The 23,716-nt window shown below is 46.3% G+C and overlaps 1 protein-coding gene across 1 annotated transcript; it reads right to left on the reverse strand.

The window, feature by feature from the left end:
- Positions 1-2,277: 2,277 nt before the first annotated feature.
- On the reverse strand, positions 2,278-22,951 carry LOC123375086 (cytochrome P450 2H2-like). The gene is made up of 9 exons (XM_045025694.1): positions 22,729-22,951; positions 18,797-18,959; positions 14,456-14,605; positions 8,974-9,134; positions 7,885-8,061; positions 7,367-7,508; positions 5,438-5,625; positions 3,301-3,442; positions 2,278-2,676 (listed from the first exon to the last, which is right to left on the reverse strand). Exons 1-9 carry the CDS (start codon positions 22,906-22,908, stop codon positions 2,498-2,500), a joined length of 1,482 nt encoding a protein of 493 aa, XP_044881629.1. The 5' UTR covers positions 22,909-22,951; the 3' UTR covers positions 2,278-2,497.
- Between the last annotated feature and the right edge of the window lie 765 nt (positions 22,952-23,716).

Here is a 23,716-nt window from a genome sequence, read left to right on the forward strand (position 1 = left end):
GTGGGGGATGACTGGTGAGGAAAAGCAAAGAGAAGGGATTCCTCAAAGGGAGGGGCAACAATAAGAGATTGGAAGAGGACGAGAGAGGGCACTTGATGAACAAAGGTGCAGGGAATGTTCCTCCAGGGATAGAGTAGAAGGCATGAAGCTGACAGCTGTGGAAGGAGGAGTGATGGGAGAGGACAGAGAAGTTAGTAGGAAGGGAGGTTCTAACCTATCTCCTAAGGGTGATGTATGTACGAGGTTCCATGGTGTAAGAGTCTTTAAATGCAGGGTAACACATCATGCTCATCATCCACCTTTCCATCTTCCCATACCCTCTGTGTGTAATGTAAGCAGGAGTGGCTCCAGGTCCCAGCACGCCAAGCGCGTGCTTGGGGCGGCAAGCCACTGGGGGCGCTCTGCCAGTCGCCGTGAGGGCAGCAGCCTGCCTGTCGTGCTTGGGGCGGCAAAATAACTAGAGCCGCCCCTGAATGTAAGTGGGGTTCTTTCCTTGCATTAATCCTGTCAGAAGGGTCCATTTTATGAGTCATCTCCCTCCAAAGTGATCTGTTCAGTGCCATATCCTCTATTACACCACATGCTAACATGCCTTCCTTTAGGACATTCCATTACTACTTCTTGGGTCAGCTTCCTCTCTTTTCCCTTCAATTTTGATCTCTTGGACTCTCTTACCCATGTAGTTGTCAGGACCAACCCATCTGAGCCTGAACTCCCTCATTTTTTCATTCATGGACGTTACTTTGAGCATGTCTAACATACACATTCCTCAGGTGGTCTTTCTCACTTAGACCACTCATCCAGCTCAACATTTACATTTCTCTGGACTGGATCATTAGCTCATGTTTCTTCTTTGTTGCCCAACACTCACTGCCGTACAGTAAAAGTTGATGAACCAGTTTTATAGACCTTCTCTTTTAATCTCACTGGTATCTTCCAATTGCATACGATGCCCCTTATCTCTCTCCATTTGAGTTCTATATGTCGTAAAACTGGGTTAAATAGTGACATTAAAAAAATACTAGCAGCTGAAAGTCTGTGCTGTCGCACAGGTATAATTCCTAGTGTCATGTGTGCAAAAAAGCCAAAAAAGTCTCAGAACTTAAAAACTGCACTGTATCAGGCTGCACATCCAAATGATGACTGAAAGTAGAGATACTCTAATCATCAAGAGCTCTCAGCCATGCTTGTAGCTGTTTCCTTCACTTCACACTGACTCTACAGACATTCTTGGCTTGGATGTGATGTTTGGGGTTATTGTGTATGCAGGTTGTGTTGCTGTGTTGATTTGTGTGTGGTTGTGTTGTGTTGGGAGAGCTGTGTGGATTTTCATAGGGGGCATCTGGGCCTACGCTTGTGGCAGCTGGTCCAAGTAATCCACCCTCTATGCAGTCTTCCTCATACAACCAATGAATTTGTTGCATGCAAGTTAGCTGTAGAAAAAAGGTGGCAACTGGTTGAGTTTCCCGGGATATTACAATGCTCTAGGATTCTGGGCAGGGCCTAAATACATGCCTTACTGTACCTGTGGGAGTAATTCATCAATTCAAAATGACTGAGAACTTAAAAACTGGATGGTAACAAACCACAAAGCCTAATGATTATTCCATCGGGTGATATTTTGAACAAAAGGAGCTCAGCCATGCTTGTTGTCACTTCCCTCCCTTCCCACTGAGTGACACACAGACGGACATTCCTGGAATCTTATTTTATAGATTTAAGATGCCAGAGGTGAGTTACAAAAATAATAGAAAGAATCTGTATGAAGAAGCAGCAAAGAATCTTGTGGCACCCTATAGACTAACAGACGTTTTGCAGCATGAGCTTTCGTGGGTGAATACCCACTTGAATCCGACGAAGTGGGTATTCACCCACGAAAGCTCATGCTGCAAAATGTCTGTTAGTCTATAAGGTGCCACAAGATTCTTTGCTGCTTTTACAGATCCAGACTAACACAGCTACCCCTCTGATACTCTGTATGAAGAGTAAAGGATTAATCCTACTGAATTTATCTGAACCTGCCTGGGTAAAGTGTGGAGTGAGAATGCCAGTTCTGTCACCCTACCACAGAAACTCTCCCCACCGAAGCAGAACGTCATTGTCATAATTCATTATCATTGGCTGAACAGACCTAAAATGCTGGACATTGTTACTAGCTCCTTGTGAACAGAGCAGCCTTTACAGCTGTCAAAGAAGCTTTCACATTTGTCAACTACACCACAAATGAACTGAAAACATACCCAGCTTATGTTGAGAATAGATTCACACCTGAGCCCATTTGAGAACACTGCAGGATTACTGTACATGCCATTAGCATCACTGATAAAGTTATTTTATGGTATAACAATTTTGTTAAATCATATTTACTTAAAAAGTTGACTAAATTGTCTGTGCATTTCATGGCAATTAGTTAAATTCTGTCACTGTATTAAGGAATTCAAGATCACAGACAATCAAATTAATCACCTCAGGAAATGGAGGTGACTTTTCAAGGTATTTACCGAGGAATAACAATGAGCTGGTAGGACACTGGGGCATTTGAAGTGAAACTCATCGGAGTTATATCAATATCTTTGGGGTCAATGAGAGACTTCAAGGTAAAGTTCTGCAAAATCGTTGTCAGTAGCAAAAATAGCTCTATCCGAGCCAGAGCCTCTCCCACGCAACTCCGTTTCCCTGCAATGAAAAAGGAATATTGAAGAGATATTGGAGATCTTTCTTTGCGGAACTTTACATGCTGTTTCTATGGATGGAGGATAATGGAAGTCACTCCAAGTTCAGGATGGTAGGAAAGCATTTGGGGCTTAAGAAGCCATTCAAAGATTGTTTTAAGGTTTGAGTTCCATATATAAAGTGGTCTTTTTAAATCCAGTTTGGGGAGAGGGTTGGGAATATGTGGGATTTGAGGAATAGCTTATGCGCTTCCCAAGTTAGCTAATAAGTGTTAAAGGGACAGTAATGTGGTGGTTATTGGGTAACAAGTAAGGAGGTGCAGGCAGGATCATGAGAAGGTGGATGAAGGAATAATTGATCATGGATTCATTTACACCAGACAGACACCAGAAAAGCATGAAGTTGCCAAGCAGAGCAAAGAGAGGAGTATGTGGAGTGCATCCGAAAAGTCACTTCAGACAGCTAGTAGGAAGTAACACGGTTTAAAGACTGATAGATGTTTAACTAGCGTGAGAGACTGCTTCATGGACCACCTGAAAACCCTCTGCAGACCATGTGAGCCAGCAGAATCATCGAGGCAAAGCTAGAAGACAGTCTGGGATCTGAAATAAACATGGATAACTTTACCTATAGAAAAAGGCATGAAGAAGTCACTCTTCTTGAAGGCACCATTTTCATCCAAGAAATGCCCGGGGTTAAATTGCTCTGGGTTTGGAAATTCCTTGCTGTCATATAGGACTGACTGCAGTACAGGGAATATAGTGGTGCCCTAAATTAGTAAACATATAAACAGAGTTAAAGTGGATACTATCCAAAGCAGAGAAACCTTCAAAATTCAGAGCTGGACAGTGGGACCCATCTTGATTTTTCTTTATTTCCTTGCAGTTCCTGAACTTCATGTTTTCAACCAGAAGTAGAAATATTAAAATTCCATGAGAAGAGCTAATCCCACTGAAGTCCCATCCACAGGGAAATCCTCTTCAGAGAGGTTGTTCCTATCTGATCATTATCCTGAATTCAATATCTAAAAGTCTGGGGAGAGTTTGGCTAAGATCCAGAAGTTTCACTTGCACTTCTGAGCTGATGCTCTGAAGCATTTGAGGTTTCCTGGTCAAGATACTGTATTCATCACACCAACAGTTTCCCTATAATTCATTATTAAACTAAGAGCCCCATGCAATTTTACAGTCAAACTCACAGTTAGCAACTCCGCCCCTGAGTATGGTGAGTTCTGGTGCATTTTAACAGCTCAACAGGTTCAGAGTTTGGTGGAGATTAGAACTGGGTAAATTTTATCAGACAAATACAGTTTATCCACCAGAAATGCAGTTTCAGCTGATCCGAAACTATTTGCAAATTTGACCCAATCAGTTTTGTCTGGGAAAAAGTTCAGAAAACGCATATAAGGAGGGGTGTGTGTCTTCCTATAACTTTTAGGCCAGAGGCTAAGGTACCTGGGATGTGAGAGATGCAAGTTTGAATCCCCAATTTGGAGCAACAATTTGAACTCAGATCTTCCCCCGATCCAAAATGAGGATTCTAACCTCCAAGCTCTCAGATATTCCAGGATAGGCTCTTTTCAATCTGTCCTTCTGAAGCCGTTCCACTTTTTATTAATATTTAAATATCCACTGAGCCAGCGAGAATGAGAAAGGCACTCACCTGGGAGGCAGGAGATGTGGATTCAAATCTCTCCTCTGAATCAAGCAGAGGGAAGAATTCAATCCACATTTTTTAACTCCCAGGTTTTTGACCTAATGAAAATACAAAGTGGAACAGCTTGACCCGGAGGACTTGAGAACAGAATAACCAAAATGCTGGTGATTAGGGCACTCAGCTGGGAGGGGGAAGAACTGTGCTTGAGTCTCTGCTTCACTGAATATTTAAATATTGATACAAAACAGAATAGCTTCAGCAAGAGAGATTGAGGAGTCACCCCAGCATAGTCTATAGCCTGGTGTTTAGGATACTCACTGGGGAAATCTGAGTTCAAGTCCTGGCTCCAGAGTGGAGGTACAAATCTAGGTCTCCCACATCCCAGGAAAGTGCCTTATCCACTGGGCTAAAGCGTTAAAGAAGGGGGATAAAACCCACACCAAGATTTTCAAAGTAGACCAGATTTTTCCAACTTGCTGACAAATTGCAAAGATTTTCAGAAGCTAAATGAATATTTTTTCTGATATTTTTTGGCTTGCTGGCTGAACTGAGCTCAGTAACTGGCATCATCCGACTAACAGTAAGAGCCCGACTCAATTTTACAGAAACCTCAGCCTTGAAGCGTGGTTTGTTTTGTGGTGTGTATTTATCTGTACTGGTTTGCATTTAATTCCAGAAATGGGCAAACGTGCGGGGAGCTCTGATCCTTTTAAAACGTATTTATTCATTACTCATTTGCATGCACTATTTTGTTTTGATTTGACTGAACAGTGTCAAGAAGTTTCCCCAGAAACACCTCCCTTTGGCCTCAAAAAAGAGGGGAATGATGGCACGCATTGGTGTGATACCAAAATCTTAGCTGCACATCATTGCTAAAATTATTCTCTATTCCATATCTTACTGCTACGCAACTAGGCTCTCAAACCCTCTTCTGGATGGAAACCCTAACCTGCAGACTATGAAAGTCTGTTCAGCTGCATAGAGAGGCTTGGAAAGTTTCAATATAATTGGTACGTTCCTGGCAATTATTTAAAACTCCCACCACATAAAAGCCGGCCAAACTATTTCTATTGCGAACGCAGAACTGGCCCTTTCACCGAGAACTGACCTTGGGGATAATGTATTGTCTGAAATGAGTGTCTCTATTCACAGCACGTGGGACACCAAGAGGGGCAAGAGAGACGAATCTCTGGATCTCATGTACAACAGCATCTGTGTAGGGCATCTGGCTTCGGTACGCCATGCAGGGGCTTCGGCTTCGGCCGATCACACAGTCAATCTCTACGTGAACCTTCTCTGTCATCAAATTAATGAGATTTAACACCAAGACTAAAGAACAGGATTCCCATAGATTTGCCCAACAGTCTGTTGCTCTGCCCCCAAAACACAAGTCTCAGCTGATGGACATTGGGAATATAACAAAACAGGTCAAATTTTCTGTTATAGAAACTACTGTACTTCGTATCTATGAAAAAGGGCCAACAATGTAATTAGACGGCAGTGATATTGTTCATACCTGGTTTTGTTACTAACTAGAGCACAATGTAAAATTATCACCAGTGCATCTAAATATCTACTAAGCAAGAGAGTCCCAAAGCATCTCCCACCGCAAGGCCATTTGTTAATGTGCAGGGCTGTCCTTACCCATACACAAAGTATTCAGCTGTGTAGGGCACCAGAAAATTTGGGGCATGTTGCTCCAGCCCCTGCTCTGTCTCTTCCCCAGGGCCCCTGCCTCTGCTCCGCCCCACCTCTTCCTGCCCCAGCCCCGCCCACACTCCCTGAGGACTCCAAAACTGGTCGGGCCTGCACTCACTGGTATGTGGAGCGACCCGGCCCAACCTGCTCTGCTCCTCTGGCTCCCAGCCGTGCCACCGGCGAGTGCTGGGGGGCAGTTCCCCCCTCCCTCCAAGCCTGGGAACCAGGGGAGCAGAGCAGGCTGGGGCCAGGTCACTCCACTTCCTGCAGGAAGTGGCCAGCCCCCCTCTCCCCCGTCCCCCAAGGAGGCCTGGGGCCAACCCCCTCCTTCCCATGGAGGCCTGTGGCGGGGCCACATACAGCGCCCTCTCCCCCTGCCCGGAGTCCTGGGGCCCCACACAGCCCCCCCCCGGAGGGGCTGCGTGAGGCATGAAAATAGCTAGGGACGGCCCTGCTAATATGAAGTTGGAATTAGCACTGGATACAGATTTTTTTTAGCACTGGCAGAGCTTTGATTTAAGCCCTTACATGATCCTGTCCTCTACAAGCCCATTAAATCCAAAGGCAAAACAACTTTGCCTTCATTCAGGGGGAAAGGGCCCATTTGACAGCCCCGGAATGTGAAAGCATCTGTTACCCACAGAACAGAGACAGCCTGGTCAGTGGCAGGGCAGGCTTCTCTTTTACAAACACTGCAATTAAACACCCACGGCTGGCCCTGTCAGCTGACTCAGGCTCGCAGGACTCAGGCTACGGGGCTGTTTAGAGGTTGAGGCTCAGGCTGGAGCCAAGGCTCAGGGACCCCAGGAAGAGGGAGGGTCCCAGAGCCCGGGCTCCAGCCCAAGCCAAAACATCTACACAGCAGTTAAACAGTCCCATAGCCCAACCTCTATGAGCCAGACCCAGCTGACCTGGGCCAGCCACGGATGTTTAATTGTAGTGTAGACATACACATGCACTTCCCTTATCAGAGAACCTGAACACTGATCCGGATTTGAGAGAGGAATTCAATCACAACAGTCCCATTCAGCCTTTGGATCCTCTCCTCAGATGGCCAATATGGGGACAAGTAATGCCCACTGTACTGCTGTTTTTTGGATGAGAACTTCTGCCTGCAGGGAACTGGAGTAAGAAAGTCCCCCAACACATCTTCAACTCCCTTGACATGAACCAAAGAACATCCACCACATGGCAGTCATGCAGGTCACTGCCAACCCAGGCCAGATGTGATCTGGTGATTTAATGGGGGAGGCTCTGCTTACATTTACTGATCTATAGAGCCAGGCACTCCTCACATCTCCCCAAGACTTAACATTTTGTGTGTGTGTGTCACCGTTACCTTCGATTTCTGGGTATTTCATAAGAAGCTTGAGTCCATGTTTCAAGGTGTCACTGGTTGTCCCTGTTCCAGCAAAGAATAAGCCTAATGTTCTTCTTAACAAGCTCTCAGTGGTAAATTCCGACTGGCTGTTATGTTGCTCCTACAGAAAGGTTTGGTACAGATGGTTGATAATTGATTGATTGTAAAAGCATCGGATCTATTGTCACAGGCCAAAGAAGTCTCATTTTCTACCCAAAATGTGACCCACCTGGCGCCGCTTTACAAATCCTACAGAAATGGGCCAGAGTACTGGAGATTACAGCAGCATTATTGCACTGCTTTGGGCCATTTCTGTTCACTAAGGTGGTTTTACATGAGTGAGGTGAATAGGGCTTTCCCCTTTATATTACAATTTCCTTGTCTCCCATTAGGGGCTTCTGAAAAGCCACGTACTCTATTGTTCCTTAACAAATAAATAGCACTGATATGTATAACTCACTCCCCAGTAAAGGGGAAGGGCTGCGGCTATCACCTACCTGTTTTACTTTGATGAGGAAAGCATCGATGAAGTCTCGAGGGCAGCTGGGCTCCAGGGACTCTCTGTGCATCTCCACTCTCTCCAGAACAAACTTTCTCAACTCCTCAAAATGTTTAAAGATTCTCTGGTGAGGCCCAGGGATGTAATGCATGAGAGTCGGGAAAAAATTGTACAGCTGTAAAGATTGAAAGAAAAACACATCTTGGTTTTCCTGGGCAGAGAAGCTTGCTTCATAATATTTACTCAAATGACTTAACTACAGCAGCACAGACTCTTCTGTGACACCTTATTTTCTAAATGGATTCTGAAGAACTTTGAAAACTTTACCAACTCCCATTACTCAATGCGTATATATTCCACACAAAAACTTCAGGGACATTCAGTTACATTAGCTAAAAGACTCTATTATTTTCAAAATAAAACCATCCACAATAGACACATCCTGTTCTTGAAAAATCACACTGAAGTGCACTATCTTAACTCTGAACACAGATTTTCTCGGCAGGTGGTAGCACATTATAGATTTTCAAAGGAAAATTTACTTTAGTCGTGCTGAGGTTGAATTTAAGAGACTCACATTCTCTGCCAATGTAACACCATTGATTTTGAATGAGTTATGCCAGCAGACAGTTTGGCCCTTCATTTGGTACATTTTAGTGAGGTTTTCAGGAGGGGGCATGGAGGTAAGTGGCTGTGAGCTGGAAGTGAAAAGGAGTTTATTTTGGAGGTGAGAAATATGATCACATTCACTGTCATGTTGCTTATGTGATAAGGCATGTGACATGTGATTGGTGTGGACATTAACATCTTAACTGGCATCTTCCTTGATTTTTACCGATAATGTTGACAGTGAATATCCTTAAGCAAATTAAATTCTAAGCTAATGACGTGTTTTGTGTGGGAATTTCAACAATACTTAGAAACAAGTTTGAGGCTGGGTTTGGTAGTAGCTGCAGCCTAGCAAGAAGGAGACTATTATGGGAATCTGAAATAACACTTGTTTATGGAAAATTAATAGTTAAAGAAAGAAATTTCTGTCCCCTCCCCCAATAGAAAGGAGAAGAATAGAATAACCCCCTGAACATACCGCTGTCCAGGTAGAGCGCTGGAGCTTGTTAATTTCATCTATGAGATTTATTAAAGTCACAAACTTCTTATCTTCATAGTCAAACCGGTCCCCAAAGACGATCGAGCAGATGACATTGGAGACGGCATGGTTGAGGAAGAGGGTGGGGTCAAAGGGCCGCCCTGGAGCAAAACAAAACTAAAAAGAGTCGGTTTTAATTCAGTGTCTTCACCCTCCTCATCAGAGTCACTGGCAGCATGGAGATGTTGTGGATCTCCAACCACAGGGAAAGACTCAAGGTAGGACTGACAGCAATATTCCCTGGGGAGGGTGGGTTAGGGCTGCCCCAATCCCCCCTCTTACCTCTCACATGCTAAATTAAACACTTGCCACTTTTTTTCTTGGCAATCAGTTTAACTCTGTCTGCTCTGCTGCTTTCTGCCTGGCACACTCTGGTCTGACCAGGGGCCCTCAGTGCCTCTCTGAGTGACACCTGCCTGTCTGACTTGGATCCCATTTCACAGAGAAGATCCCAACCCTTTCACAACAGGATCCTGCTTAGAGGGCTCTGCCTGAGCCACTTCTTGTGTTGTTGTAGCATCATCACTAACTCCCAGAGTGCAGCAATCTCCCCTTGGCACTGCCAGCCCGGGCCGTGCAGTGCAAATACACAGTTGTTGTGCTAGGGAAGGAATGAAGGCTCCCAGCACAACAGCAGGGGGGATGGGTCTGCTTTCCGCCTTCAGAGTGCACTAAGCAGGCCCCACAGCTCAGCTAACACAGCTGGAGAGGCTGAATTTCCCACTGGCTCACCAGTGACGTCTTAGCTTCCGTTTCAGGTTCTCTCTTCCCCATAAGCACAAGGAACACATGGGGCTGGTAACTGAGAGCTAACCTGGGGCTGCAGCATCAGAGGGAGCAGCATAACATTCCTGGGAATTATCGGCAAGAGTTCACTCCTCTGACCTGAGACCACAGTGCTCATGGGGAACATCCAGAAGCAGCATTTTCTTTATTCACCAGACCCCTGCTCGTGTTCCTCACCCGTTGATTCTCTTTGACTCATTCCCAACAGCAATAGCTGCCCCTTGGCTCAGGGTGCACAAGTAGCAGCAGCAGCAGCACTAATGTAGTACCAATGGTGGGGAAGGGTCTCAGTGCATTCTCCTCTTCCACTTACAATTCACCAGACGGGAAGAGCCAACTTCAGTTTAGCCCTTATTGTTGCATTAAATATTGCAAGAGGCAGGATGGTTTGTTGCTATGGCCTGGGTCTCAGGAAATCTGGGAATAATTCCCAGCTCTGCTGCAGACATCCCAGATGTGACCTCGAGCAAGTCACTTCATCTCTCTGTCTCAGCTTTCTATTTCTTAAATAAGAGAAACAATCCTGTAATTATTTGGGCTCCTCGGAGCTGGAGTACACCAAAGCCCCAAGGTACCAATAGTGCCCCAGGCATACTAGGATTCGGAGGCAAGCACTTTAGGTCTTGTAGGCGCTAGCCCTAGTGGGGCTCAGTAGCTCTGGTTGGGTTGCGGGCTCTGGGGTGGGGCCAGGGATGAGCAGTTTGGGCTGCAGGAAGGGGATCAGGGCTGGGGCAGGGATGGGGGAGGAGGTTCGGGGTGCGGGGTCCCGGCAGCACTTACTGTGGCTCCCAGGAAGTGGCCACCAGGTCCTTGTGGCCCCTAGGTGCATGGGTGGCCAGGGAGGCTCTGTGCACTGCCCTTGCCCTAGTGCCATCTCCTACTTTTAATGGCCCAGTCAGCACCAGCTGCCAGGGTCCCTTTTCAACTGGGAATTCTGGTTGAAAACTGGACGCGTGGCAACCCTACCAGTGACCTGCCCACAACTGTAATGTCTGGCAGCTTGTTCCACATGGAACTCTGTCCACAGTTCCTGGGGGTTCCTCTCTGCATACAACCTCTCCACAGCTCCTTGCTTGCCATGTGGCTGCTGCTTTCCAACATAGCCTGGCCACTTCCTGGTTCAGGATCTTTCCCCTTACCTGACCAGGGGAAAGGGAAGTGTCAAGTGCAGTTGGGAGGTGGCCAATGGGACTTGTAGTTCCCTGCTTAGTAGACCCATCATACTGCCCTCCTCTCTGAGGAAGGATGCATCCTCACACATAGTGCTAGTCCATGTGGCAGTCTTGGTGCCAGCAGAGGGCTGTGCTCTTCCTGTGGCCTCAGGTCCTCCTGTATGGCTGGGTCGTTTGTGTTTTGCTCACTCATTGGCTCGCCTCAGCCCAGACTACAGAATTCCTTCCCCGGTACTGGTTCTACCATCTCTGTTATAGGTTCACCTCCCACTGTTGGTGGTTCTCTTTGTTGTCCATTTCGGTTCCTTCTGATAAGGCCACACCTGGCTATGCCATATGATGGTTTGCCACTACTCAGTGAGACACATGCTAATGTTCGTCCTGGCCTGGTCCTCTCCAGTGCTCTGGGAGTCAACCTCTTAGCTGACTGTGGCTCTCTCAATTATTGTCTTGGCCCTGCTGTGGCAAGTTGATCATATCTTCAGCTGGGTAAGGACCCAAGTAGGTTTTAGCCTGTTGTAATGGAGGACAAAACTGTTTCCATTGAGGACAGTGGATTGTGCACAAAATACCTCTGACGCCTGGCTGACCACCCTGTATGAACCCGTGTACTTTTGCTGCAACTTAGCACTCAAACTCCTTTCCCTTCTGTGGACCCAAACCAGTTCACCCTCCTGGTATATCTGGGCAGTCCCCCTTAAATCTCAGGGCTCCTTCTGTCTCTAGGTGGCCCTGGTGAGGCTTTACTGCTTGGGCAGCAGTGCTGAAGATGCCTGTCAAGTGCTAGGTACTCTGTGGGACTAGTATACTCATCTATCTTGGCAATTCTGCTAGAGGGTGGTACATCACATTATATGGTGTGTACCCCAGGGACGACTGCACATTAGTCTTGTAGGCCATCATGACCTAGGGAAGAAAACTGTCCCACTTCTGTTGACTGGCATCTACAACATAGCTGCAAATGTACAGTTCAGACGCTCCACCTGGCAGAAACCTGGGTGTGGCCGGTCATGCCTACTGCTCAGAGCAGGAGTTGGTAGCCAGGATTAGGAGAGTAGGAGATCAGGGTCAGACCCAGAGGCCAGGTGCCAGAGCCAAAGTCAAAAGTCAAGAATTGGAGCCAAAGGTCAGAGCCAGGTTACTTGGAATGAGGCAAGGCAGGAGCAGGAGCTATCACAACCATGGGCAAACGCTTTGAGCAGCCGCCAAACTGTTGCTGCAGCTGGGCTTAAGAGCTGGTCCGCTGTCTCTTCCCACCAGTCAGGTGGTGTAGCTAATCAGGCAGCCTATCACAGGCCAGCTGCCCTTGTTAGGTTTCCCAGAGACTGACTCTGCTGCAGCCCCTGATTCCTGACACCAACAGCCTGTCTGACCATGGGTAGTAAGGTGTAGTACAGGTCTTATTTATCTCAAGGAGGTCACATACCCCTTAGAATAAGCATGATTCAAAATTTTCACCATTGGTCGGTATGCAAGGAGTGAGGTTAGCAACCATTTGTGCTTCTCGATCAGGCAGTTGATGAGCCTCTACCCACTCAGAGAAGTAGCCTGCTCTCACAAGGGTGTGCTGACTGACTCTCCCAGAATAACCATAGTTACCATTTGCAGAGGGTGGCTTGTCTGGGTGGTAACTCTAGGTGTAGGATGATCTGTCTTATGGCCTCATAGGTATAACAAGACGTCCATGGTCCCTAAGCGACCTGCACCATCCAGGCCAGTAGCATCAACTTCAAACCCTTTGGCTAAGCTTCTCCATCCCCAAATGTCCCTGTAATGGGGTCAGCACCTGCCTCTCACGAGTGCCCCCTTTTCTCTGGCCAATATGCCTGCGATCACAATCTTTTTTTGGGGCAGCACCCTCCTCTTGCACGGGGCCCCCTTTGGTTAGTTGGTTGGTTTGTTGGGTGTGAGCCTGCTTTTGGCTTTTGTTCTTATCTCAGGCTGGCACCCGCCTCTCAACTGCCCTCTAGGCTCAGTCTCCTGGACAGAGCATCAGCATTCATGTACTGTTACCCTGGACGGTGTCTTGTCTGGTACTGGAACTGAGCCAGCTGTCCCAGCCACCAGCACAATTGTCCTTGGGCATCATGGAAATTATGAAGCCCCCTGAGGGAACCATGATCTGTTCTTCACAGGAATCCTTTCCACAGCAGGAAGTGGCAAACATGTTTTGTGAAGGTCACCACTGCCAGCAACTCTGCATTAGCCATGGAGTAGGTCTGCTCTGCTTTGTTCAGCATCTTGCTGACATATGCAACTACTCTTTCCTTGTCTCCATATGGCTGAGTCAAGACAGCACCAATACCAGCTTCACTGGCATCTGTATCTAGAATGAATGGTAGCTGGGGATCTCAGTAGGCCCGTATTGTTACAGACATGAGCCTCCACTTTAGTTCCAGAAAGGCTTCTTGGCAGGGCTAGTCCACTCAGACATCCACCTCGTCTCTACCAGCTTGAACAGTGGCTGTGCAATTGTGGCAAAACAAATAATGACTCTCCAGTAGTATGAAACCAGACCAATGAAACGCTGCTCCTCAGTGACAGGACTCGGCACTGACCAGGACTGGACGGCTTCACCATCAACATCCCTTGGGATCATATGCCGCAGGTAATTTACATTGTCACACAAAAAAATTGCATTTTGCTGAATTCACCTTTAAGTTGGCTTGGAGTAGCCTCTCCAGCACAGCTCCCAAGTTCTGCTGGTGCTTCTCAAATGACCTCCCAGTGATGATGCCATCAAAATACACCAGGCAAGATGTTTCCTGCATGTCTGCCAGGATGGCATCCAGATAATCCCCTGCTTAGCAGATCCATCACACTTCCTTCCTCCACTTTTTATTTTTCATGTCCATTTCAGATGTATGCTGCTTGCAGTACAGAACAGTCCTTCCTATCTGTTACTATAGCATACACACAATAAAGCTCCAATCTTGGGATCTGTACTCACTACTGGAATATAAGTAGTAATAATTAGTGGGTCACTTATAAAGCATTGTCCATTTACACGGTGGTTTCCAATCATTCCTGTGGGAGCCCATCATTATAGAATGTAGGTGCCAAATTTGTATCAGACGTGTAGCAGAGATGAAAATGAGAATAAGCAACTCTAGGCTTGGGTGTCTCATTAACGCAGCAGACTGAAGATAAATGGATCCACTCTTACCTGGTTCACTGTCTTAGCTTCTGCCAGCTCTAGACAAACCTTTTGCATTTGCTCACTGGCCATAAATCAGTGGGTAGGGAACAACAGCCAGAAAAGGTCATCTTTAGACCTTTGCCCACATACTTTTATATTATATTAACACAGTTAGTTATATGTGCAGCTAAAGGCTTTAGTTAGAAGATGTTTGAACCAATATCAGTGTCTGAGCCACTGCTCAATATTTAATACCATGAAAAACAGAAAGACTTTAACTGACTCTTCAGTTCTAATTTCCAACAGAGATAAAGTTGATCCTCACCGTGAGTGTTTTTGAGCCTTTCCACCAGGAAATGGGCTTCCTCCAGGATTCGCTCTTCAGTGCTCTTCTTCCCCATCCCAAAATCCCTCAAGGTGGTGAGGGTAAATCGGCGTAGCTGTTTCCATGGCTCCCCAGTGACCACAGTAATACCTGAAAAACGGAAGAGAATGGGAAAGAAAGGAGGGAGGGGCCAGACTTTCAAACCCACCCAAATGTTGTTTATTCAAAGTTTCGTAGGAACATAAGATTGGGAGGGACTGAGTCCAGTCCCCTGCTATAGCAGTCCACCCTGTCGTATAATCCAGTTCTCAAATTTTATTTGTATCTGTGTTCTGCTTGGGAGACTGTTACACAGTCATCACTCCGTACTTTATCTGTTTGATATGTTTATTTACCACAACATCCTACACATTAAACTCATTGCAGTTTCAGAGCAATTCTGAGGAAGAAAAATAATTCAATTCATTACTGTAATGAGGTGCAGCTGGGCCCCTCTAGCTTCTGCTCCTGCTGCGCCCACAAACCAGCCAGAGACCTCTGCCTTGGTGTAATCACGGGTGCTCTTTATTTACAGTTTACTTTCCCACCACCTTGTAGCTACAAACAGCTTCAGTCTTGCAGCCAGCAGCAATGAGTTCCCCCTCCCTCTATTCTCTGGCTCCTCCCCTTTCCTTCTCCCTTTGGCTTCCTTCCTACCAGCCTTTATGTAGCCCCTAGCTAACGAGGCCAGCCAGGCCTGAGCTTACTCAGCCAGTTCCAATTCCCCTTTCTTCACTGGAGTGGATATGACAGGCCTGGCTCAGAGTTTCTTAGCCAGCACCCTGCCACAATTAACATGTCCAATACTTGTAGTTTGTTCTCTAACAGAGCTTGGCCCATCACAGCAATGAGAATTCTTCCAGACACAGTAATTAGAGCAAAGTATATGTACTGGCACAAACTAAAAATTAGAAGTAAACTGGGAAACACATTAGTTTGCCAAATTGTAACCATTTGGGCTAAATTTTTTCTGTCTGTGTGCCTCAGGTTGAACGTTTTTTGAATATTTCAGCCAAAGTATTCAGCCATTTCCACGAACAAGGTTAGGGAAAAATATGTTGTTCTGCCCATGTTAAAAAATGCTGGGACCTTTTCTTTGAGAAACTCTAGCACTCCTATTTGTCAGAGCTGGGATTGAAATTTGGCTAGGAGCTGGCCTGTGTGTCAATGTGTGACTTTGCCATCCCATGAAAATCTACCCAAATGTCACTAAGTTATAAGCCCTTGAAAAACCACATTTCACACATTGTCTGTGGAGACTTAGAATTTAGTGGCTAAAGTCTCCAAAGATACTGTCATCACTGCACATACACCAGCACCACTCAGCTCCTAGTGCTGGGCCGCATATAAATATGACAACCTACTGCTGTTATCAGTTACTCCATTAGCTCAAGTGGCAGAGGTCTTTGCAGTGGATCTAAAGGTTCCAGCCCTGGTGGTGACCCATGTAGGTGTCAATATGATGCCACATGAAGGAATTTCTGGTTGTTCAGTTTGCTATTTTAAAAACTGAGAGAATTACACACCAAAAACTATGTTAAAAGAACATTAAGGTTTGCATATACTCAGTAGAGACCTTAGGGTTTAGTGCAGGGGAGATCAAACTAGGGCCCACAGGCCAGATCCGGCCTGTCAAGGCTTTCAATCTGGTTTTTGTCTTCTCAGCTCCTTGTGTTGACTATTCTATGCATGCACCATGTTCACAGAGCAACTGAGCATGCTCTATTCCAGGACTAGAGGGGAAAGCCAGACTGTCCCTCTAATTGCAGCTGGGGGGTTGGGGTCAAGGAGACTGTAACTAAGAGCTGGGGAAGGGAGAGGAGCCTGGATCTGATTGGGCCAGGAGACTGGGACAGGGAGCTGGGAGGAGTGACTGGGACTGGGAAATGGCCAGGGAAACAGGAGGGATTGGGACCCAGTTGGCAGGGATGGAAGGAGAACTCACTCAGATCAGATGGGGAACTGGGGGATGAGCAGGTGCTGTGCAAGGAGACTGGGACCATGAATCAGTGTGAGGGGGAAAAGGGGAGATGGGCAACCTATCTAAGAAGGAGGCAGGGTGCAGGGGGAGAACTGGGACTGGCTTGGCAAAGAAACTGGGAAAAGAGTCAGCGAAGGGGGAGACTAGGAGAAGGAACCTGGATGGATGGGAATGACAAGAAGCCAGAGGGGGAAATTGGGACTGACTGGGCAAGGAGATGGGCTCTGGGGGTAGGGAGAAAGAGGCAGAGTTAGAATGAGCGCAGGGGGGAGACTGGGCCTTGGACAGGGAGCCCAGAGGGGAGAAATAGGATTATCTGGGCAAGGAGACTGGGGCTGGGCTGAGAAATCTGAGTAAGGAAGGCAAGGAGAATGGGACTGGGGACAGGGATATAGACTGGAGGGGACAGGGCAAAAGTGGTCAAGCTTGGGAGGAACAAGCAGAAGGGTCTGTAACTATTAGAGAACACGCCCCTTAGAGACTGGAACGGAACCCGACATTCCTGAGAATGCAAGTAATGCAAAGAACCTACAGGCCTATATCCTGTACGACATTAGCTTCAGCAAGTTAACATAAGGTTTGAGGCCTATGAACTTTGCACAGATAAACAGCCCAACAGAAAACCCGGAGTATTTGGGGAGTTGAAAATACAGTTTAAAGGGAAGTTCTGACCTCAGGTAAATAATTCAACCACAGAAGTGTCCTGGCAATGAACTGACATACATAACAGGTACACGAGATACATCTAAGGCTAGCCTGCTTGCTTGCCTAGATCTCTTTTCTTATACATTTCTCATTTTCTTATGGGTTTGATTATTTGTTTTATTATAATAGGTTTATATTAGAGTATATTTTGGCTGTAACACAAGGGACCTGCAGGCCACATCCTGTATGTTGAGCTAAGGCAAAGTTATCATACATATGTTTGGGATCTTTCACCTAGATAGACGGTGATGAGCCAAAGCATAAGGTCCATGTATGGCTGTGACCTTTAACATAGAGGATGCATTAAAGCAGGTTGGCAAAGGGGCTTTCCTAAGCCCAGAGTCTTTTAAACTTAACCACAACTTGGAACTTGGAAAGAACCAAAATAACCAGTTAGGACAAAAATAACAAATGTGATACCTAACCACAAGAGACCATGGTAATGAATGGACATATATGATAATAAGTTGAGATCATTGATGTACCAAGCTATATGAAAAAGTCACCCTAACATTAGAAAGGTGAGGAAATACAAATAAGGAAAAGGGAAGAAATCCCCTACTGAATATGCAACAAACATAGCGGCATCAGCGTAACATATTATAAAAGTGGCATCCCAGCCTAGGGGTGGTAGGAGAGAGAGAGAGAGATGTAGCCCTTGAGAGGTGCCAGAATGATGGTCACTGGTAATGATGAGGAAGGTGATGGTGAGGAGGAAGATGATGGCTAACATTTCAGGTTATTCTACAAGGGATGGTGTGAGTATATGGATGTGCAGATGTACATTCTGTAGTATCTATATCTACCTTACTGAGTTGGGGTGTTTGTGACAGGACTAAATGTATTAATAAACAATATTTGTAAATATAAAAGTTCCTATACTGTGAGCGTTGCAACTGTGCAAATCAGGGTTCCCAACTGTATAATCTGGAGGATGGCATGGACTGCAGCCTCAGCAAGTTTGCAGATAACACTAAACTGGGAGGAGTGGTAGATACACTGGAGGGTAGGGATAGGATGCAGAGGGACCTAGACAAATTAGAGGATTGGGCCAAAAGAAATCTGATGAGGTGAAGGTGAAGTAGGTGACGGGCTGGACGGCCAGTTGTTGAGGTGTTATAGAGCGAGTGGGGAGCAACAGTGACTGTAGGGTGAGGGATTGAGGGCGAGTTGTGAGAGGTGTGGGGGGAAATAGGGGATTTGGAGGGTGATGAGGTGAGTTGTAGGCTGGGATGTTGCCGGGGAGGGAGAAAGGTTGTGGGCTATGGCCTGTGATTGGAAAAAGGGGCCTCCTAATCTATTCTTGGACCAGGGCCCTCTGGGGCCATGTTACAGCACTGAGCAGGGGAAGAAGGCGGTTGGCATCTCCAGCTCTGGTCTCCTGGCTGTATTCTGGCCCTTCTACTGTGCGATGGCCTAGTCACTGCCTCTCACTCACCTGCAGCGAGATGTTATGACCCATTCATGTCAGGGAGCTAGTGGAGTAACAGGGAATGGAACCAATCTTTGCTACTGTTCTAAATGAAACTCCAGCTACTTCCCCTTTTGTCAACTCAGTTGTGTTCCCCACATACAGAGAATATCAGCGCTATATGCTGATGTTACTGGAAATTTACCTTTTTTGTCGGGCAACCTTTCAAATACTGGCATACGTCCTCTGTCACTGAACTCATCTCCTTGATCAATCAGTGCTTCCTTCACAGCCTCCTGTCCATACAGCACCACAACCCGCTCTGAGCCCAAATATATTGTGAAAATCGGGCCGTACTTTTCACTGAGCTGTCAAAGTTAACACACAAAACCAGCACATTTTAACATAAATCCACTTAATTAAGAATAAGAATGTGAGCAGATCAAATTACAAATTAATGAAAGAGCTCATATGTGGCTAAGATAATACTACTCAGAGTTTACTATTCTGACTTGGGAACTGCCTGACTTATGCTTCAGTTTCTAATCTTGATGTTTTGTTAACACTGTGTTTTTCCTAGAGGGAAAGAGTGAGTGTGAAAGAAGGATCATTCTATCTGTGTTATATAATTTTCTCATCCTGCTAGCAGTTGGAATTAATGCAGGTCCTTTCATTTGTGAGCTCTAGCAATTTGCATTATTTAAGTAATGACGATTCAGTTCTACTCTGAAAAATGACTGTGTACAAATGACACTTCTAACACCACAGAACTCCTGCCTCCATTTATTCATAGTAACATCTGCTGATTTTATAATGACAAGACAGTTTTTTCCTTATTCCTGTCAGCCCTGCAGAGGCAGAGAGAGAGTGGAGTGAGAGTCTGTTTCCCCTTTTACATTACCAATAGACTTACTGCCTAATTTCCAATCCATTACACCTGTGCAAATCAACCACAATGGGGTTACATATCTGTAACTCTTTATGGTAGGATTTGATGAGAATGAGGGTGAACAGATGTAACTGGGGGCAGAGTTCCTCCTGTTTAACTTTTATTATTTGCGATGGTGAGCCAGAAGGAAAGAAACCAACTTGGCTGTGGATTGCCATTCGCATGTGAGATGATGGTATTTGAGATGATAATTATAGTGAAACAATAGCATGGAGCAGAACAAAGCCATTTTTTCAAAACTGACCTGCAGTTGACACCTTACCATCCCCTTGTGAAGCAGGCAAATATCATTACAGGAATTTTACAGGTGGGGAAATTGAGGCAGAAAGCACTTCGGTGACTTACTTGGATGCACTCATGGGCTACATCTGCACTTGGGCTATGGGTTTGATTCCCAGCTTGAGCAGACCTAGGGTACGTCTACACTATGGGATTATTCTGATTTTACATAAACCGGTTTAGTAAAACAGTTTGTATAAAGTTGAGTGCACGCGCTGCACTAAGCACATTAATTCAGTGGTGTGCATCCACGGTCCGAGGCTAGCATTGATTTCTGGAGTGTTGCACTGTGGGTAGCTATTCGGTAGCTATCCCATAGTTCCCGCAGTCTCCCCCTCCCCTTGGAATTCTGGGTTGAGATCCCAGTGCCTGATGGGGCAAAAATCATTGTCGCGGGTGGTTCTGGGTAAATGTCGTCAGTCATTCCTTCCTCTGGGAAAGCAACAGCAGACAATCATTTTGCGCCCTTTTTCCCTGGATTGCCCTGGCAGACGCCAGAGCATGGCAACCATGGAGGCTGTTTTGCCTTTTGTCACTGTCACCGGATGTGTACTGGATGCCGCTGACAGAGACGATACAGCAGCGCTACACAGCAGCATTCATTTGCTTTTGCATGATAGCAGAGACGGTTATCAGTTGTTCTGTACTGTCTGCTGCCATTGTAAATTGGCAATGAGATGACAGTTATCAGTCCTTCTGTACTGTACTGTCTGCTGCTGCCATAGGTGCCTCTGGCTGAGGTCGGCCAGGGGTGCAAAAGACAAAAATGGGAATGACTCCCCGAGTCAATCCCTCCTTTATGGTATCTAAAAATAGAATCAGTCCTGCCTAGAATATGGGGCAAGTGTACTAGAGAACCAGTGTATCAGAGAACCAGAGAGCACAGCCACTCCGTGTCAGATCCCGCAGAAATGATGAGCTGCATGCCATTTACAGGGGGTGCCCCTGCAACAACCCCACCTGTTGCTTCCCTCCTCCCCCAGCCTTCCTGGGCTACCGTTGCAGTGTCCCCCCATTTGTGTGATGAAGTAATAAAGAATGCAGGAATAAGAAACAGTGACTTGTTAGTGAGATAAAATGAGGGGAAGGCAGCCTCTAGCTGCTATGATAGTCCAGACAGGTCATTAAGCAGTGTGGGGGAGAGGAGCCCAGCATCCCGCTGCTATAATAGTCCAGGCAGTACAGAATCTTTTCTTTATACATGAAGGGTGGGGGCTGATGGAGCTCAGCCCCCAGTTGCTATGATGAAGATGGTTACCAGCTGTTCTGTACCATCTACTGGGAATGACCAGGAGTCATTCCTATTTTTACCCAGGTGCCCCCAGCCAACCTCACCTGAGGCCAGCCAGGAGCACTCACGGGCTGATGATGAGAACGGATACCAGTCCTTCTGCACTGTACCGTGTGCCACCAGGCTGCTGATGACAATGGATAGTAGTCATATTGTACCATCTACCACCAGGGAGGGAGGAAGAGGATGCTGCAGTTCACTGCCGCAGCATCGCGTCTACCAGCAGCATTCAGTAGACATAGGGTGACATTTAAAAAAGTCAAGAGACGATTTTTTTCCCTTTTACTTCTGGGGGTGGGGGTGGGGGTAAATTGACGAGCTATGCCCTGAACCACCCTGGACAATGTGTTTGACCCTACAGGCATTGGGAGCTCAGCCAAGAATGCAAATGCTTTTTGGAGACTGCAGGAACTGTGGGATAGCTTGAGTCCTCAGGTTCCACCCCCCCCCCCCCCCATGAGCGTCCATTTGATTCTTTGGCTTTCCGTTATGCTTGTCACGCAGCAGTGTGCTGAGTTCCTGCTGTGGCCTCTGCCTGGAGATTTTTTTTAAATGCTTTGGAATTTCGTCTTCTGTAACGGAGCTCTGATAGAACAGATTTGTCTGCCCAAACAGCGATCACATCCGTACGGTCCATGCTGGAGCTCTTTTTGGATTTGGGACTGCATAGCCACCCGTGCTGATCAGAGCTCCACGCTGGGCAAACAGGAAATGATATTCAAAAGTTTGCGAGGCTTTTCCTGTCTACCTGGCCACTGCATCCAAGTTCAGATTGCTGTCCAGAGCGGTCACAGTGGTGCACTGTGGGATACCGCCCGGAGGCCAATACCATCAATTTGCGGTCACACTAACCCTAATCCGATATGGTAATACCGATATTAGCGCTACTCCTCTCATTGGGGAGGAGTACAGAAACCGGTTTAAAGAGCCCTTTATATCGATATAAAGGGCCTCTTAGTGTGGACGGGTGCAGCGTTAAATCGGTTTAAACGCGTAGTGTAGACCAGACTCTAGTCATGCCAGCTCTCATTGAGCTAGCCCACTAAGAACTGTAGCATAGCCCCAGTAGCACAGAGAGTGGCATGGCTAGCTGCCCCGAGTACATACCCAAGGGGTACAAGTAGGTTTATGCTTAGAGTGGCTAGCCCATGCTTCCGCAGCTATTACTATTTGTAGCACACTAGCTTGATGGCATGAGTCTGTCCATGTGAGCTGGGAATCAGACCCCAAGCTCCAAGTGTAGACGGAACCAGAGTCTGTTGCAGAGGTAGGAATAAAAACCAGGTCTGACTGCCCTTTCTCGACAGAACCCACTAGACCACTCCCCCCACAGTGTGATTGTCTGTACAGCTTGCCGTGAAGCTGGGCAGGTATATTCTGGATTACCTGTGACTTAGACACCTATATTAAAAGGCATAAGTTAACATGAACAGTTTATATCTAGCATTCAAGATTGATTATTTTTGTGAGGGGAAAATTAAGACGGAACTATGAGGAGTTGAGTGACATGGGATTGCCACTCTGTAAACGCCAGACATTTCATGGAGTTCTGCTTGAGCTAGGCTCTGCTTAACCTCCACCTACAACCAAACAATAGATGAGAAACAAATACTTTTACCTCACGCATTGATTGGGGCAAGTTCTTCGTATTCAGCTGCAGTGCATTTCCTATGATGGGAAAAGCAACAGGGCCAGGTGGCAGCTTCCCACTTCCAGACATCTTTTTCCATGCTGAAAGGAAAAGAAGGCAAGAGATGCACACTGCCAGGAAAATAGTTGTTGCTCCCAGAGGCTCCATTACAGAGTGTAGCAATTATTCTGGGTTTTAGAAGGGAGTTCACTGGTATTTCAGAATCCACACTTTATATATTGTGTGGTGGAACAGAGCATGCAAGCCAATAGCCTCTCAGTTCTGCTTGGTAAACAGATGAGTCATTGTCCAGCAAAAGAGACCTGATATCAAACTAGGAATGAGCTCCTTTGAACCTTTATTTGTATATTATGTGTGTTTGCCCGTCCAGTCTTTGTTCCCCAGGTATTTGTCCAGAGAGGATAAAAGTTAATCACTGATGGGGGCAAATTCTTCGTATTCAGCTGCAGTGCATTTCCTATGATAGGAAAAGCAACAGGGCCAGGTGGCAGCTTCCCACTTCCAGACATCTTTTTCCATGCTGAAAGGAAAAGAAGGCAAGAGATGCACACTGCCAGGAAAATAGTTGTTGCTCCCAGAGGCTCCATTACAGAGTGTAGCAATTATTCTGGGTTCTAGCAGGGAGTTCACTGGTATTTCAGATTCCACACTTTATATATTGTGTGGTGGAACATAGCATGAGAGCCAACAGCCTCTCATGCTCCAAAACGTCTGTTAGTCTATAAGGTGCCACAGGATTCTTTGCTGCTTTTACAGATCCAGATTAACACGGCTACCCCTCTGATACTTGACAGCCTCTCTCAGTTCCATTTGGTAAACTAGATTAGTCATTGTCCAGCAAAAGAGACCAGATATCAAACTAGGAATGAGCTTCTTTGAACCTTTATTTGTATATCATGTGTGTTTGCCCGTCCAGCCATTGTTCCCCATGTATTTGTCCAGAGAGGATAAAAGT

Source organism: Mauremys mutica, chromosome 7, assembly GCF_020497125.1.
Source record: "Mauremys mutica isolate MM-2020 ecotype Southern chromosome 7, ASM2049712v1, whole genome shotgun sequence".
NCBI lineage: Eukaryota > Metazoa > Chordata > Testudines > Geoemydidae > Mauremys > Mauremys mutica.

Excerpts from the sequence above, each read along its gene's own strand:
- LOC123375086 (XM_045025694.1), bottom strand. The coding sequence starts at position 22,908 with ATGGAGCCTCTGGGAGCAACAACTATTTTCCTGGCAGTGTGCATCTCT. Across the intron at positions 14,606-18,796 it reads AAGGTTGCCCGACAAAAAAG|GTATTACTGTGGTCACTGGG; the intron begins GTAAATTTCCAG and ends TCCGTTTTTCAG. Across the intron at positions 3,443-5,437 it reads GACAATACATTATCCCCAAG|GGCACCACTATATTCCCTGT; the intron begins GTCAGTTCTCGG and ends TTACTAATTTAG.